Here is a 15,774-nt window from a genome sequence, read left to right on the forward strand (position 1 = left end):
AGGAGGCTTGCATGGCTGAGCAGAACAACCAGGGCCCATAAAGACACAAGAAATAGACCCAATTAAGGGTTTTTTTGTTTGTTTTTAATAAATCCTTCCAGCCTGGCATGAAGGTTTTCCCGCTCTCAAATCCGGGATTAATTGCTCTTGGGGGCCAATAGTCATATCTGCTGCTGATGCAGGGGGACCACCCTGTGCCGAGGTTTGGGGCATGTCACCTGGGCTCCAGCTGGTACCTGGCTGGGATGGGCAGGGCTTGGTATCGCCAGATAAAAATCAGGCTTTGGGAATGTGTGCTGTAGTCTCCTGGATGGAAAGGAGTCTGGCTTGGGGTTTTAAAAGCAGCAGCTGTTGTCAGCTTTCTTCTCTGGAAGCTTGAAAGAAAAGCTGTTCCTCCCCGGACCTAGAGGTCACCTAATAAATGGGAAAGTCCCCCAAAAGCTGTCACTGGCAAATCTCAGGCTGAAGAGAGGAGTGCCTGTTGGATCATTAAGGAGAATTACAAAGTGTACTATCGATGGAGGAAATGGGGGCTTGAGATAAAATAGTGCTCAAGGAGGGGAAAACAGGAAAAGGCTCCATTTGAACCAAAAAACTGAAAGGAAAAGGTTAAGCCTAAAGTCAAGGAGAAGGGTCGGGCAGAGTTAAAGGCCGGGAGGGGAAAGGCAAAGCTAGAAGACAGAGAGGAGAACAGAGGGGCCAAAGCAATGGAGAAGGACAGGAGGGAAAGGACAAACGGGGAAGGAAAATAAAGGACAAAACAGAGGGCAGCAGGGCCTCCTCAGCTGCAGGTGAAACCAGGGCTTTTGGGGGGCAAGAATGAATGTGTTGATGGGAAAAAGAAGCTGGGATGTCCAGTACCTGCTCTACTGCCTTGGCCAAGGCCCCTCCAGGGTGTGTGCGACACCCAGGGTGTCCCCTGTGTAGCTTCTGCCCCGCTTGGGGCGATGCTATGATGCAATAGCTGTCTCTCCTTTCCATTGTTAATTTATTAACAAAAAAATAAATTGTTGCAGATCTCAATTTAGCTCTTCTAGCAAGAAATATCCCATAATTGCCTTGCTTTTTCACTCTTCCCATCCTCTCCTTGTGCTGGGAACTGGGAGAAAGAAGGCTGGAGAGAACAACAGTTTTTTAAATGATGGTATACACCATCATAGGTATATGATGGTAGAGATAACTCAAAAATCCACTTGCAGTGGATCATTTTGATGTTTCAGGCAGGTAAGACTAACGGGTAGGGATGATGCCACTGCAAAGGTGACAAATTAACATCTTGGCATCTGGGAGCTCAAGAGATCTCCTTAGGTTTGTCTTCTCACCATGCACAGCAAGTTATAGGACTGGTACCCAAAACTATTTCTTTATTACTTTTAGAAGGTCTGCACGTGGGGGCAGCTGCATGTCAGTTCACGGCCATCGTCGCTCTGCCCGATTTACACTGCTGAAGCCAACAGTTCGGTAACATCGGGGAAGTGTTAATGGTCTAGAGGGACTGGATGAGTTCATGGATCTTGCAGATGAAGAAATAGTTTCTGCCTCTGCAGAAAAGTAATTAAATGATGTTTTGCGGATCTGTTCTTCACAAGTAAAGCATGCTCTTTATTATGTGTTTTGTCATAAATCTGTTTAGTCATAATAAGGGCTTGTTCCAGCTTTAATGCTCTAACGGGTGCATATCTGCCTACATCACCTAAAATGCTCAGAGCACAAATTTTATCTTTCATGCAAAGAATCTCTTACATATCACTTCTTCTATTTAATTACATATTGCGCTAAGCAACAGAAGCATGCAAAGACTTAAATTGGGAAATAAAATCTGTTTTTCCAACTTGAAATTCTCTTTCTCTAGCTGAAGTAACCTTATTCATCTCTTTTTCTGGAGGCATCTTGTGGCTTACAGGGTTTTTTTGGTTGGATTTTGATCACCGAGACTTCAGTCTCCCCCTCTCTCCCCAAAACCCAACCCATTCACCCAGCTAGAAAGCAAGGGTCTTCATCCTCATTTGCAGGTTCAAAGGCAGCACCCATTCTGCATGACACAACTGGAGAGCGCTGAAGTACCGCTTCCCTCAGCACTTCAGCAGAAACGGCTGCAGCAGGACCATCTCCAAGGGGTTCCCCATCCCCACGTGTGGATCCTTCTTCCAGCACTCAGCAGCCCCACCACCCACCCACATCCCCAGCAGAGGTGAGCAGGGCTTGCCAAAGGTTGGCTTTTCTCCAGCGGGGTCCTCTTCTGCAGCTCGTGGCACCACTGTGCTGCTAGGCAGGCAGCAAAGCTCCTAATCGAGGTCCTACCAGGAGATCCAAAATAATAATCCTAATGGTAAAGCTGACGTGAAGTTTGCAGCCTGGCACGTTGTTTTCCCTGGTTGCCTTTCTCATTGTGCTCTGGCTCCTGTGGGGGCTTAGGTGACAAGGTCTTCAAGGCAGGGATTACCATTTAGGACAGGCTTTGGGTAGCTCCCTGCCCACGAGGCCCCAGGTAAGTATAAACCATGCACAACCAGCACAACTGGTATTACCGGTGCCGCAGCACAGCCCCCTCCCCGGAGCTGGCTTTAGGAGTCCTGTCCAGAATGAGATTCAGAAGAACAAAAAAACCAGCAAATGCAAACGGGACCAGAAGGCATGTTCCTCTGCATGGAGGTGAGGTTTGGGCAATAGATGCTGAGATAGATGCTCTAGAGGGCTCTGGTGGCATCCCATCCCCTGCCCTGAGCTTTAAGCACTGACGTGGCCAGTGTCTTCTGCAATGAAAATAAGTGATGAGGGAAGCTCCTTTACTTTGGTGTTATATTTGCTGAAATTCTGTTTATTTTTAATTTTTGGCCCTTGTAAGGAGCCTGATGCATGCTGAACGGTGCGGTCCCAGCTGCGGAGTTTTAGGGATGCCCTTGGGAAAACGCAAGCGGTGGTCACCTTTGGAGAGCCGGCGACGCGGCACCCAGACACTGGGCGCTGCTCTGCCGCAAGCGCCCCCCTCCCTCCGCATCTCCCCCTGAACAGAGGGGCGGAGTAAAACCAAACAACCCAGATCATCCCAGATGTGTCTGAGCAGGATGTTTACCCGCACCTCTCGAGGCAGCAGCTGTTTGAAGTGCTAGGGGGCGATTTGGCTGCCCCTCGGGAGCTCCGCTGCGCGGGGTCCCGCTGCAGCGCGGGGGGCAGGGGTGGGCTGTGGGGGGCAGGGGCAGGGCAGGGGGCTCCCGCTGCCCCGCGGCCGCCCGGCTCCAGCCCTGCCCGAACAAAGGCGAGGCGCGCCGGGAGCCGCGGGAGGGAGGGAGGGAGGAAGGGAGGGCGGGCTGGCAGGCCGGAGCCGGCTGCCCGAAAAGGCTTTTTTTTTTTTCTTAAAAAAAAAAAAAAAAATCTCCAGGAAAAGAACTATCCAAACGCAACCCGAGAACTTTAAAAAAAAAATTACACAAACGCACAACAACACGAAAAGGTAAATAAAAAATATTTTAAAAATTATTATTAATAATAAAATAATAGCAAAATAATAAGAAAAGCCCTAACTCTCGGTAACTCCCACCCCCTAGCGCAGACCCTGCCCCCGGCCCGCCCCACGCCGCGCACGGGGCCGCGGGCGCGCAGCGCGGCGCCGCCCGCTTCCCCCCCCCCCCCCCCTCCCCCCCCCCCCCCCCCCCCGCAGGCGGCAGCGGCGGCGGCGGCAGCGCCAACGGCCCCGCGGCGGCGGCGGCGGCGGGGGGAGGCGGGCGGCGCCCGGCGCCCGCCCCGCATCCCGCCGGCCCCGCATCCCGCCGCGCCGCCGGCCCCAAATGGATTATCTGCGGCTGGTGCTCTCCTGCCTCGTCCCCCTGCACGGCTGTCTGGCCGCCGGCAGCGCCCCAGGTACGGCCCCGGCGGCTGGGGGGTGTCCCCGGGGGTCGGGGGGGTTGTTTTGACAGGTGGTTGGCACCCCGGAGGATGGGGAGAAAGGCGAGAGCGGCCGCCGGCGGGGGTTTGCTTGCGGTGGGCAATTGGGGGAGATGGAGGCTGGGCGAGAAATAGTTGGCGTGCTTGGCGTGCGAGGGGCGCGTCAGCCCGAGTTTATTCTGCTACGTTTGACGCGCCCGGTTAAAACTACAAAGCGGAGCCGCGCCGGGCAGTCGCTGGGCCGGCCGGGCTGCGGCGGGGCTCGCCGAAGGCTCCCGGGGCGGGCCGGCCACCGACACCCCGCCGCGGGCACGGCGCCGAGCCCCTTCCCTCCGTCTTGTCTCCGCAGAGCTGCTCCTGTCCGGCAAACTCGGCGAGTATGGAGTGACCGTCCCCTTCAGCGCGGACTGCCGCGGCCGCTTCCTCTCGCACGTGGTGTCCGGCGGCGCGGCGGCGGGGACCGGGACCGGGACGGGCCCCGCCGCCTGCCCCCCGCGCCCGCCCCGCCGCCTGCCCCGCAGCCCCCTGGATGGGCCCCCCCGGCACGGCGCCGCCGGCCGCTTGCTCTACTTCAACGTGACGGTGTTCGGGAAGGAGCTACACCTCCGGCTGAGGCCCAACCGGCGGCTGGTGCCGCCGGGCGCCGTGGCCGAGTGGCAGGAGGACTTCGAGGTGCTTTTCCGAGAGCCCCTCCAGCAGCGGTGCCTCTTCACCGGCGACATCTCGGGCATGCCCGGGGCCGCCGTGGCCATCAGCAACTGCGACGGACTGGTAAGCTGGGGCGGTGGGAGCGTGCCGCCTGCCTTCTGCGGTGGCTTTCTCGTCAGAGGTGGGACGTGGTGGCCTGAAGTATGATGTTTCGGTGGTGCGTGAGGTGGCCGCGCTGTACGTGGCCCTTGACCAGTGGGCAGCTATGGGTACCCTTGCCCTGCGTGGCTTGTGGCATAAGTGGGGCAGGGCACTGCGTGAGAGCGCTCCGACCAGTGTGCCGCTACGTTTATCTCAAGGGGTTGAAAGACTTGCCTGTCCCATGCCTGAGCCGCCTCCTGCCCAGAGGTGGACGGTGCCAGATGCTGTTGTGCCCACGGGCTCAGCCCCATCCCCGGGATGGGTACCCACACTGCCAGTGATGCGGCTTCATCCTTTTTCGCCCATGGTTTACCTTGGGATGGCTTCAGGAACTTTTATCTCTGTGTTTTCCACCTCTTAAATGAGGCTGAGCGAGCTCGAGCATCCCCTGAAATCACTGTTAGCAAGCAGGCTTGTGGCCTCTAAGCATCTTTTTAGGGGAGGACCTATTTTTTATTTTTTTCCCCTAATTGCTCACATGCTCAGAGCCTTTTGGCTTTCTGATTGCGGGGTGAGCACAGTTCAGTCTTGGTAACTTGCTGCCACAGGGTTTAATTGCTTAAATGGCTCCGTTACCTCCTTATCTCCAGTGTCTGGTCTGCCCGTAGGTTTTCTACCTTTGACACACTCGAGGAACCGCTTCTTATTTTTTTTATACCCTTTGGCCCATTGCCCTTCAAGTTGCCTGTGAGCCAATTTAATTCTCGTTTTAGGTGCCAGTGTTTGCTGTTTTTTCCTGGTACTACTTATGTTATTCCTGGGTAGGAATAAACGCCTTATTTTGCTTTATATATATATATATATTTCTTTTTTGGTTTATTCTGGGAGTCCCTTAAGCCAATTTTGTCTGCAAGCACAGTTTGGCATTCCTTTCTTTTTATACAGTGCCTGGTGTTACTATACAAGCAGAAATGATAGAGCAGCACAGCTAGAAATACATAGGTCGCCTACATATAGTAGTTTATATTTTTGCCAACAATTTTAGCACATAATCCACAGCTTTTGAAGCATCTTTTTTGGAATCAGCTGAGGCTGTGAACTACAGAAGTTTCACCGTGACATGGGTCGTGCTGGGGCTGGTGCATTTGGGCAGGCTTGAAAGCTTTAAAGGTATTTCCTATAGCTCCAGCAAGCAAGTAGTAGTGCTGCATCTGGAACGAAGACCTGTTTTTAAAGTGTGCAGGCTGTACTGCAGTGCAGGTATCATTTCCGTTGGCATTGTGAGCGAAGGGATGCTGGAAGCGGTCGGCAGCTGAGTCCATGTCTCACCATGGTCGGGAAGCAGCAAGGACGGTGTTAGGGGTTTTCTCTCCCTCAGAGCCCACTCTGCTGTTGGAGTCCATCTCAAATGACTTTAGTTTAACTGTTTCAGACTTTTATAGGCTTTAACCCCAAGTTCTTCCATCTCAGCCCCTTGCACACCTCAGGTGGGGGTTGTCATTATTTTTGCCCTTGTTCCAGCCATCCCTTGGCTGCAGGTGGTAGCGATACAGGTTTAGGGTGTAGCCTGTACTGCAGGATGCTTTTGCATGTGGATTTATTCAGCCACACCTGTCTGGCCATCCATGGTACCTCCAAGCCCACTCTTTTAAGCTCATGTAGAGGAAGAAGTGGCTTTTTCCCCAGGATCAGCAGCTCTGGGCACTTGCTTCATCTTTCTTTACCTTCATTAACCCCTGCTGCAGCCAGCTCTGCAGGGGGTTTGCTGCTGCTTTGCAGGATGGGATTAGCTGAGCTGGCTGTGTTGTGCTGATGCGCAGGGCTTCGGTGGTTTGCAAACGCCGAGGGCTTCTGCAGGATGTTTTTCGTGCAGCCCCATTTCTGAAGTATCTGGGACGTGATGTTAGCATCGTGATTGCTGATGTGTTGTCTCGCAGATGTTTTATTTCTTCATGAAGAGCTCCAGCAGCACTAGAGAATAGGAAAAAAAAATTTTTTCTTTTTTAGTTCCTACAGTCTGTTTATTGCTCCATGGCCAACAAATAAATGCCCTGGCCTCAAGCAGCAATTTCCCATCATCTGGCAAAGCACATGTGGCGATTGCAGACTGGGGGAAGAGGTCAGGAGGACAGAGCTTGAGGAGAGGCTCTGCTTCTTCCCCAGTAAAGAGGGTTTTGTGATACATCCAGTGTAGCAGTTGGTTTTTCTCTTTCCTGGATTTTCTGGCTGGTGGAGGTTGCTGCATGGTCCTCTGGCTTAAGTTAGCATGATGGCTTATATGTGCTCAGGGTTCTTCCCCGTTGGAGGAGTCATGAGACCAAGAGGACCTCAAAAAAGCAGTGAAAAGAACTTGATTCAGCAAATGGAGCAAGAAACAGAACCAAAGTGCAGTGATGGGCATGGATGGGATGGGAGGATGGTATTCATGACCATGTTGTACCTCTAGCAGGACCCAGCAAGGAAGCAGTAGAGCTTCTGGGAGGGATGTATGTGGTCAGGACTGTTGTTCATGTCGTGCTAGATAAGGAGGAATTTAACATGGGGAGCACCAGGTGGAGGTAGCTTTGTTGCTCTCTGATATGCACATACCCTGGAATTGCTGTGCACTTTTGCTGGAAGTTACCCACAAATTTCAAAAGGGGATTGCAGCTTTTGCATCCCAGTATAGCGTGCACTGTAGACGGCATTTGGCTGCTTGTTTCTGGTCAGAGGAAGCCTTGTGGGATGCTGTGGATGAAGGCTGTGTACACAAAGAGCTTACGCTGTGTATAAACAGAGACTGAGATTATAAATAATGAGGGGAAAAACACCCAGTTCTTGAAAAAGAGAGTACACATTAAATCTTTCCTAAATCCATATTTAGCCATGTAAGTGAGATGATTTTTTTTCATAGATGCCAAACCCATGGCACTGTCCGTGGCTATTAGTTGCTGCAGGCATCCACGCATGAAAATATGGGCTTTTTTTTTTTTTTTTTTTTTTTTTTTTGTAAGGGTGTCTCGTACCAGGGTGGGAAGATGCTGTCGTCCATAACATAATTTCAAAGCTGATCTAAGCCACCAAATTCCTAACTGGTAAAGTAGCGCTAGGCAGAAATCTCCCCTGGCAGACACATCTCACTACATTGAAGGCATCCCGTATCTCCATACCGGCTTTAGCAGCCTGTGGTTGACCTTGCTTCCTTCGTGCTTTGCTGGTTGCAGAGATGGGTGAAGAATTATTGTCTGTAGGCACTGTATTTGCTTTTTGTCGCTGACTTTTCCCCCACTCTTCTCAGGGGTTATTTGCACCAAATGGCAGTGTGCTGCAAACTGTAGAGCCAGCATTTTCCATCCCAGTCGCCCTGGCTTCCTTTGGATGGGTGGCAGCAGATAAGCAGAGCACAAAAGCCCTCAGGAACGGTAATTAATGTGGAACGAAGGGAGAAACAGTCCCCATAATGATGCCCCAGTGCGGAAAGCATGGGTTTGTCTTCCAGGATTTTCGTTGCAGCTCCTGAACTGTGGGGTTGATTTTGGGACTAAAAAAGGTGTTGGTTTTAATGCCCAGAGCGGGGGATGACCCTTTTGTTGCATAGGTCCCCCTGTCGTCAGCTGGTTTGTTTTTCACTTGGGTATGAGGGCTTTTCTCCCATGTGATAATCCTAATTTTTGGCAGTGAGATGAAAACAAGGCCCCATTTGGGCTGAAAACCTAATTAACTAATTAGCACTGAGCATGTCTCCATGCCTTCAACCCACCAGGATCTAGATTTGAATCCTGGTTCTTGGGTCACCTGGCAAAGCCAAGGTGAAGCAGCTCCCTGTCTGTAGACATCCCAAAACCTCTCTTGCCTCAGTATGAAGAGCAGGGAAAAGCAGTCAAGGAGTGCAGAGTGTTGTGTTAGATGGCTTGCAAAGTGTTGTGCAAAGATGGCTTGAGAGGTACCAAAATAGTGACTGAGCAGCTCTGGACCATGCCCTGGTGCCACACATGCCGTGCTGCTGCAAGGTGCTGTCCCTCTCTGCGCAGGGCAGATGCATCTCTCTACTTATCCCCCGATGCCCTTGCCAGGCAATCTCTGGCTGAAGGGGGAGCGGTGGCTACGACGGTGCCTGTGTTCACATAGCCTGGCTTTCTGGGACTTTTTGTCCAAATTAAGTGTGAATCGTGTAGGAAAAATACATACTATGCACGCAGCTGGATTTCCCCCTCCTCAGTGCTGTTTGCTACTCTGGCTGAGTGGAGCTGCTTTATTAACTTTTCCACATTTCAGCTGTGTTGAAGTGTCAGAATTTCCTGAATTTCCTGAATTCCTGTGGGAGTTGGAGGTTTTTTTACCCAGCCGTGATGGAGGAGTTGCTTACCCGGGGTGCTGGGGGGTCCCCCCCTTAGGGAGGCTGGCACTGGGCCAGCCGAGCCAGTTCATCTCTCCCATAGCCTGGGGAGATGCAGAAGAGCTGGAAAAGAGACTTCACCCTCTGCGAGCTTTCAGAAGGGAGTTTGGTGTTTTCCATAAAAGAAGAAAAAAATACTATTTTCTTTCTTTCCAGTGGAATTGTCTTCAAAGGGCCGTTTTTGAGTTTGGGAATGACCTTCTCTGAGAGCTGCAGACAGCATCTCATGTTAGAAATATTGGTAGTCCCAACCTTCCCAGATTTAATTTGATTTGGTGCTATTAAACCAAATAAAACTGAGGGTTGGAGTCACAAGGCAAATTGATCATTGAGGGTGGGATTGATCACTTGGCAAGAGTCTAAGGAAAGCTTGTAGAGGCTTTTCGGATGGCGTCTGGCCTCTCTTGCTGCTACGTTTACAACCTTCGCAAAATGCAGAAATACAACCCGAACTGCTCCTTTTTAAGACTGGGCAGGTTCGTGCATGCCTCTTGCAATGGTGTTTTTGGTGTTTTTGTGTTTGTGTGGTTTTTTTTCATTTTTTTTGTAAATGCCAAGGCGACTGCTGCGGTTTCTGTTTCATTTATTAGGCTGCTCTGATCAGATGTGCACACAAGTCCTTGCGGTACCCACTTTGCCTGTTGGTCATCGCTGCAATCAGCAGCGTGTTGCATCCCGCCTTTGGGAGAAGGCACAGACGAGAAAGCCTGGGCTGCTTTATTTCTTGTGCCATATATAATTAGTCACGAGCTGCAGAGCAGCACAAACCCAAGTGGGCTGTGGCTCAGGACCAGGCTTTTTCATATTTTAATCCAGCCTTGCCCCAGCACTTTCCTCCGGCCGCCTGACTCAGCAAGTCCCGGCTTTCGCTGTAAACCCGTGAACTGGCTTTGGGGTGCCTCATCCCAGGTGGAACACCCCGTGGCAGGGCTGCGAGAGGGTAGTGGTGTCCCGGCAGACCTCCTCTTGGGGCAGGCATTACTGCTTCTGCCACCGAGCTAAACCAGGATGCTGTTAGGTAGCTTTTAGGTAGCAGGAGTGCCACTCCAGCCCAAATTTGTAGTGATGTGCAAGTTGAAAGCAAGTTAGTTGGTGGGAAATCATCAGCGTAATTTGGGTATATAAAATCCAAGAGTGTTTTTGATGCTTGTGCTAGATGCCCAATGCTTTGTCCTTCCTAGCTACTAATTTTTGTATTAAACCCACCTCCTCTTATTGTATAATAAAGAGCAATGCCTTGGACCTGCCCCATCTTCATTGACTTGCCACCCAAGCCCATCCAACTTGCCGCTTGGACCTGATCTGTGATTGACTCCTTGCCCTGATCTCTGCCTCACCACCACCACCTTGCCTTGGTGCTCCAGACTCTTGGTTCAACCTTGCTGTGATCTTCACCTCCTTGGCCGGAGGTGTTGGGACAGGCCCTTACTGGAGAGGTCCTGCCCTGGTGACCTGAATGTCTCCTGTGGGAAGGACCTGAGATACGTGTATCAGGCAAGTTGATCCTAGCACAACTGCCTGTACTTAGATTCCTTGGGAAGGAAGTAAAACAAAACCAGCCAAAACCCTGCTTTGCAGAGGAGTTAAGCAGCTAATAAAATCCAAGTGGAGCAGGAAATTTGATGAAGTCTAACAGAGCCAGGTTGGCTGATGCCATGAGGAATGCAATGGTACGTGAATGTGAAGGGGATCCAGTGACCCAGGTGGGCTTGGAAGAGCCCCAGCTTTGCCTGGCTGTTTACAGAGCCCAGCTCACGTCTTCATACAGCTCTGTGCAAAATGTGTGTGTATATATATATATAATTTTTATTTTATTGGATGAAAACAGTTCCAGTACCCCAACCCTGATGAGGACTCCAGTAGGTACATGCTTTTGAAGGCTTTTCTGTAAGAACAGATCCATATGTCCTGCCTGTGCTTTCCCGGCAGCTATTCAACAGCAGGCAGCAGTGGGCAGCCTGGAGGAAGGGGCGCACGCCTGTGGGATGGAGGGAGCTGTGAAAAAATGCTGGGCTGGGAGGGGGCTGCCTGTGGGATGGAAGCCAAATCCTGGCGATCCTTTTGCTTGCCAGAAGTCCGAGCCGGCTGGCACTGCAGTGTGTGAGTGCTTGGGCTGATGTAAGGGGAATTTGGTTGGAGCTTGGTGTTAATTAGGAGCAGGTCAGTAGCTGGGACATTTCCAGTGATGTTTGCCCTTCCATTCATCTTCCCCATGTTTGGGACATGCAGTCCTAATGCTTTCCAGTTTCTCTGAAGGGATTCTCCTGTGTTAATACTCAAGCACTTTGTGAGGCAGAGATGATGGTTTCTTTACGCTTCCTTCTCGCTGTGATTGCAGATTGTAGCGTGAGTGAAATGGCAAGATTCCTCCCTGGCACTGTGGCCCTGGGGATTTGGAGGGTGCAGGGAGGCAAGGTGGCGTGGAAGCCTGTGCATGCAGCCTGTATCCCCTGACGTGCAGGGTTAGGCAGAAAAACTTGTTGCTGATGAGAAGGAATAGAGTTTCCTAGCCATATAGAGGCATAACTTGATCCGTCACCAGGTTTTCTTTGGTTGCTTGGTTTGCCCCCCCCCCCCTTTTCCTCCCCCCCCCCCCCGCCCTTTTGTTTTTTCCCCATCTACAGGAGAAATTAAGGATCATCATACATGAACACGGTAATAAATCCATCCCAGTGTCATGGAGTAGTAACAAGACACCCGGTTTATTTGGGATGCTTTACTCTTCGCATTCATGCATGCTCTGCGTCAATCTTTAATGCATATATTGAGTGTGCATGTACACATATGCATATATAAAAGCACACCTTTTTTTTTCCCCTTTTCTTTGTTTCTTTCTGGAATCCAGGCTGGCCTCATTCGGACAGACAGCAACGAGTTCTTCATCGAGCCCCTGGAGAGGGGGCAGCAGGAGACAGAGGAGCATGGGAGGGCCCACGTGGTGTACCGCCGGTCAGCTATCCGGCAAGATGGTGCTGAGCCCCGCCAGGACCTCCACCCTGAAGGTAGAGGCTGCTGGAATCTAGTCTTTCCCAGAAATTGTTCCCTCCCAACTGTTTCTTGTGGGGGGAGGGTATCTTCTTCCACTTGCCCTCTGTCTTGTACATCTCACCGCATGGCTTTAGGCTGGCTTTAACCACCGGTTGGGTCATCAGTGAGAAGAAAGGCAAGGAAATGCTGGGCTTTTGCTGGGAACTTTGAAATTCTTCGAAATTTGTTAAAATTGGATGAGTTATATATGAGTTATTCTTCCTCTTCGAAGAACAATAATCTCCTAGATGGGTGTGATCAGGCCCATGGGTGATCATATCAACCTTGGCATTGAAGTGGAGTTGGGACTCGGGAGAAAAGGCGTCATGAGGACTTGGTCCGATTTGGCTGCTGACTGCGGCTTGAAGATGTAGGTGCTGCAGTCTTGTTTTAATCACCTATCTGCTGTGAAATGTGGTGTTGATTTGACTTCTTAACAGCTGATAGAAGCCCTTCCTTTTCCCAGCGTTCATAATTAATTTTGCTTTTCTAAAGCTTTGTTCTTTTTTTTTCTTCTTCTTTGCCTTGAAGGAGAAAACAGGGCTTTTTTTTTTAATATAGCATCACTTAGCTGTGCGCTACACTCTGTGTGCATAAATCACCTGCCCACTTCCCCTCTCACCTGCGTAAAGCTGAGCTCACCCAGGAGTTTACAAGCATGGGGTCGATGTTGTGCAACAGCACTCTATAAACCTATTTATATTTACACAGAGGTGTTAGTCTTTCTTGGTGTTTATTTACCTCTTGTGGCACTGTAAGCAGCTCCCTGATTTTTAAAAAAGTTTAAAAGTCTTCCCCGGTATGCTTGTTGCTTTTGTAGCATCGCTAATAGAATTGCAATTGAGTGTTTTAAAGGTGCTGTTGGGTACAGGGTGAGGGACGCATGAAGGGTGGAGGGTGCTATGAAGGATGGAGGATGCTCTGCCTGCGGCTATCTGCTCCCAAGAAGCAGCCCCCAGCTTCATACCTGCCCTCCTAGCTACCTTACTGCATCCCCAGGTGTCCTACCACCACCCAATGGACAGTGCAGGACCATCGTCACAAAGATGTATCTTTTAGTGCTGGTGCTCCCAGTTCAGAGCCGTTTCCCCATTGCAGAGCAGGGTGGATCAGCGACCTGGCTGGAGTTAAAGATCCAGTTTATTTTTCCTGCTTGATTTGTATTTTTTTGGAATGTCACCACGGTGCCAGGTCACCTTAATGGCTGTTTCTTTTTCTGCCTTGCTCAGTGCCCGGTGTGCGGGTGGGTGATCTCCCCAACTCCCTGGAGCTGATGACAGAGCGGCTGGGGGACGCGGATCGCAAGAGGCGCCATGCCAGGAAGGACGACTACAACATCGAGGTCTTGCTGGCAGTGGACGACTCGGTGGTACGCTTCCACGGGAAGGAGCACGTCCAGAACTACGTCCTCACCCTCATGAACATAGTAAGGCTTGGCTGCGGGGGGCTGTGGCTCTCACCCTTCCCTTACTTTACTGCTCTTCCCATGCTGCAGATCTGTTATCCTGGTAAAAAAATGTGTTTGGGAGTGGGGAAAGTGCTGCAGGAAGGGCTGTTCCTGCACACAGACGGCTCTGGCATTTAATTGCTGTAGCAATTGGAATGATGGAAAGCAGAGTCCTTTTATGTTCATCTCTGCCATGTTCCCCTGGCCAACAGCAGGGCCCAGCATGTTGGTTGCCATCACCGTCTGTCACCTGAATCCAAGAGCATCTTCTTGTTCTCCTGGCCAAGACCATCTCCTTCTTGTCGCCAAAACCTCAGCAAATGCGAGGAAAGAGAATGGTTGTTGATGATTTAGTTTGAAATTAAATTTTTTATTTATTTTGTAATTATGGTGTTTTATTTTTTGAATAAAATTTGTTGATGGGGAAGATTTTTATAGGTTTTCAGAAGCTTTTTCACATTCCTTGGAAAACCTGGGCACCTTGAGGATTAGTCAGATGTGTTTGAAAAGGAGTTTATAGCAGCTTTACAGCAGCCCTGCTTCCACCCGGTGGCACAGGGCAGCCTGTGCTGACTCCCTACACTGCTTATCTTTCCTTTTTAAGATAAAAATGTACATACTCCCCAAGTCCTGAGAGATGTGGAAGGATCAACATTTATTCATCTAGTCATCTCGCAGGTTTGCTCTGTTGGCACCTGAATGATTGCAGATAGGGTCTGCAGATCTTTCGTGCACTCTCCAATTTTTTGCTTTGTTTTTCCATGCTTTATCCTCGCCTCTATTTTTAAGTACTTAATTTTTAAGTATTTTTAAGTATTTGTGTGGTGATGGAAAGTGTTTGAGAAGCACAACCAACTTGGAAATAACCAGGCTATGAGGATGCTTTTGCTTTTTGTTTGCTTGTTTGTTTGGGCATTATTTCTGCCCTGACAGGCAGGCTCAGAGCCATATTGCCAGTAACGAAGGGAAAATTGTCAACATAAGGGGTAAAGGTTTATGGGATTAGAGGCCAAGCATAATGTGGCCAGTCCCAAATAGAGGAGATGTTGGTTTTAAAAAGCAAATGCCTTCATGGCAACGTTTTCTTCTCTGGTGCTCTATTCTGATGCCTGTGGTTGGATGCTCTCAGCATCACTTAAGTTCCCTCTCTGAAAGTTTCTACCCTTTGCTTATTAAATCCTTCTGCACGGGGGAAGCTGCAGGGTTCCCTATTCTGACCCCGGGCTCTTCCCACGTTACGGGGGTCGGAGATGATGTCATTTTTCCTTTCCGATCTGGGGGGATGGACGGTTTGAGCGCCTGGGGATTGTCAGCTCTAATCAAAAGGTTGGTTTTCAGGCACATTTCATGGTTTATACCCCGCGGGCAGGACTTTTCAGGGAGTGAATGCACGGGGTGCTGTGCTGGGAGAAGGGAGGACCGCTGTCTATTCAAATAAAGGCAGCACTGGAGACTATAATGAATTAAATAAAGGGGGGGAAAAAGCAGCATCAATGAAAAGAAGGAAAAAAACCAGGATAATGCATGCAACAAATACTTCCCCCGAGTATTATTTCCTTCTATATATTCTTCCCCCACCCCCTTCCCTTTCTTTCTTTCTGGTTTTTAGTGCGTTTTCTTTCCAGCTTTGCCATGACCTCTGTCCGCCTCCTCTTCCCTTGGCGCCGCCTCGTTTCCTTACTGGCTCAGATTGCCTTAAAATACCCGATTCAGCAGAAAAAAAAATGCTTGCTGGCCTGGATGGCAGAGGGAGAGAGAGAGGAGGGTGCTGGGGGTTGGTGGGGAGGAGCGTGCAGGGACCACACAGCTGAACACTAATCCCATTAGTTGGAGGCAAGGAGAAGGAGGAGAGGCTTGGCCAGCCCTCTAATGAGGAAAGCACTTAATGAGCTGGACTGGAGTATGCTGGGGAGATGCTACATGGGAGCCAGCTGGGAAAGCCTCCAGGAGGTTTTCTATCAAGCTATAACCCAAGGAAAGGGGGCAATAAGTGTGGAAGTTGATAATAAACTTTCCTGGCCCTTTCTGGGGTTCTTGTTGGATGCTGAGGGCAGTTAGGGCATGTGCCCCTTCCTGGTGGTGCATGGGCTTGGCTTAACACGGTGTTGCTGTAGGTGGGGTCCTAGGGCTCTCCCTGAGACACAAACCCTTTTATTAGGAACTTGGTGTCAGCTGGAGCTCAGTGGTAAATGATTTGTCACAGAGAAGTTTGGTGTTTTTTTTTTTTAAAAAACAAACCCTTATTTTGTTGCCA

The 15,774-nt window shown here is 50.3% G+C and overlaps 1 protein-coding gene across 4 annotated transcripts in view; it reads left to right on the forward strand.

The window, feature by feature from the left end:
- The first annotated feature begins 3,686 nt into the window (after window positions 1–3,686).
- The window catches only part of ADAMTS14 (ADAM metallopeptidase with thrombospondin type 1 motif 14), a 39,225-nt gene continuing 27,137 nt past the window's right edge, over window positions 3,687–15,774 (forward strand). For all 4 annotated transcript variants that reach the window (XM_040606839.1, XM_040606840.1, XM_040606841.1 and 1 more), the window contains exons 1-4: window positions 3,687–3,858; window positions 4,232–4,653; window positions 11,892–12,048; window positions 13,303–13,499. In XM_040606839.1, the coding sequence (XP_040462773.1) occupies window positions 3,786–3,858; window positions 4,232–4,653; window positions 11,892–12,048; window positions 13,303–13,499 (849 nt within the window). In that variant the 5' untranslated portion in view covers window positions 3,687–3,785. The remainder of the gene's footprint in view (window positions 3,859–4,231; window positions 4,654–11,891; window positions 12,049–13,302; window positions 13,500–15,774) is intronic.

The sequence above is a fragment of the Falco naumanni genome, chromosome 9 (genome assembly GCF_017639655.2).
Source record: "Falco naumanni isolate bFalNau1 chromosome 9, bFalNau1.pat, whole genome shotgun sequence".
In the NCBI taxonomy this organism is placed as follows: Eukaryota; Metazoa; Chordata; class Aves; order Falconiformes; family Falconidae; genus Falco; species Falco naumanni.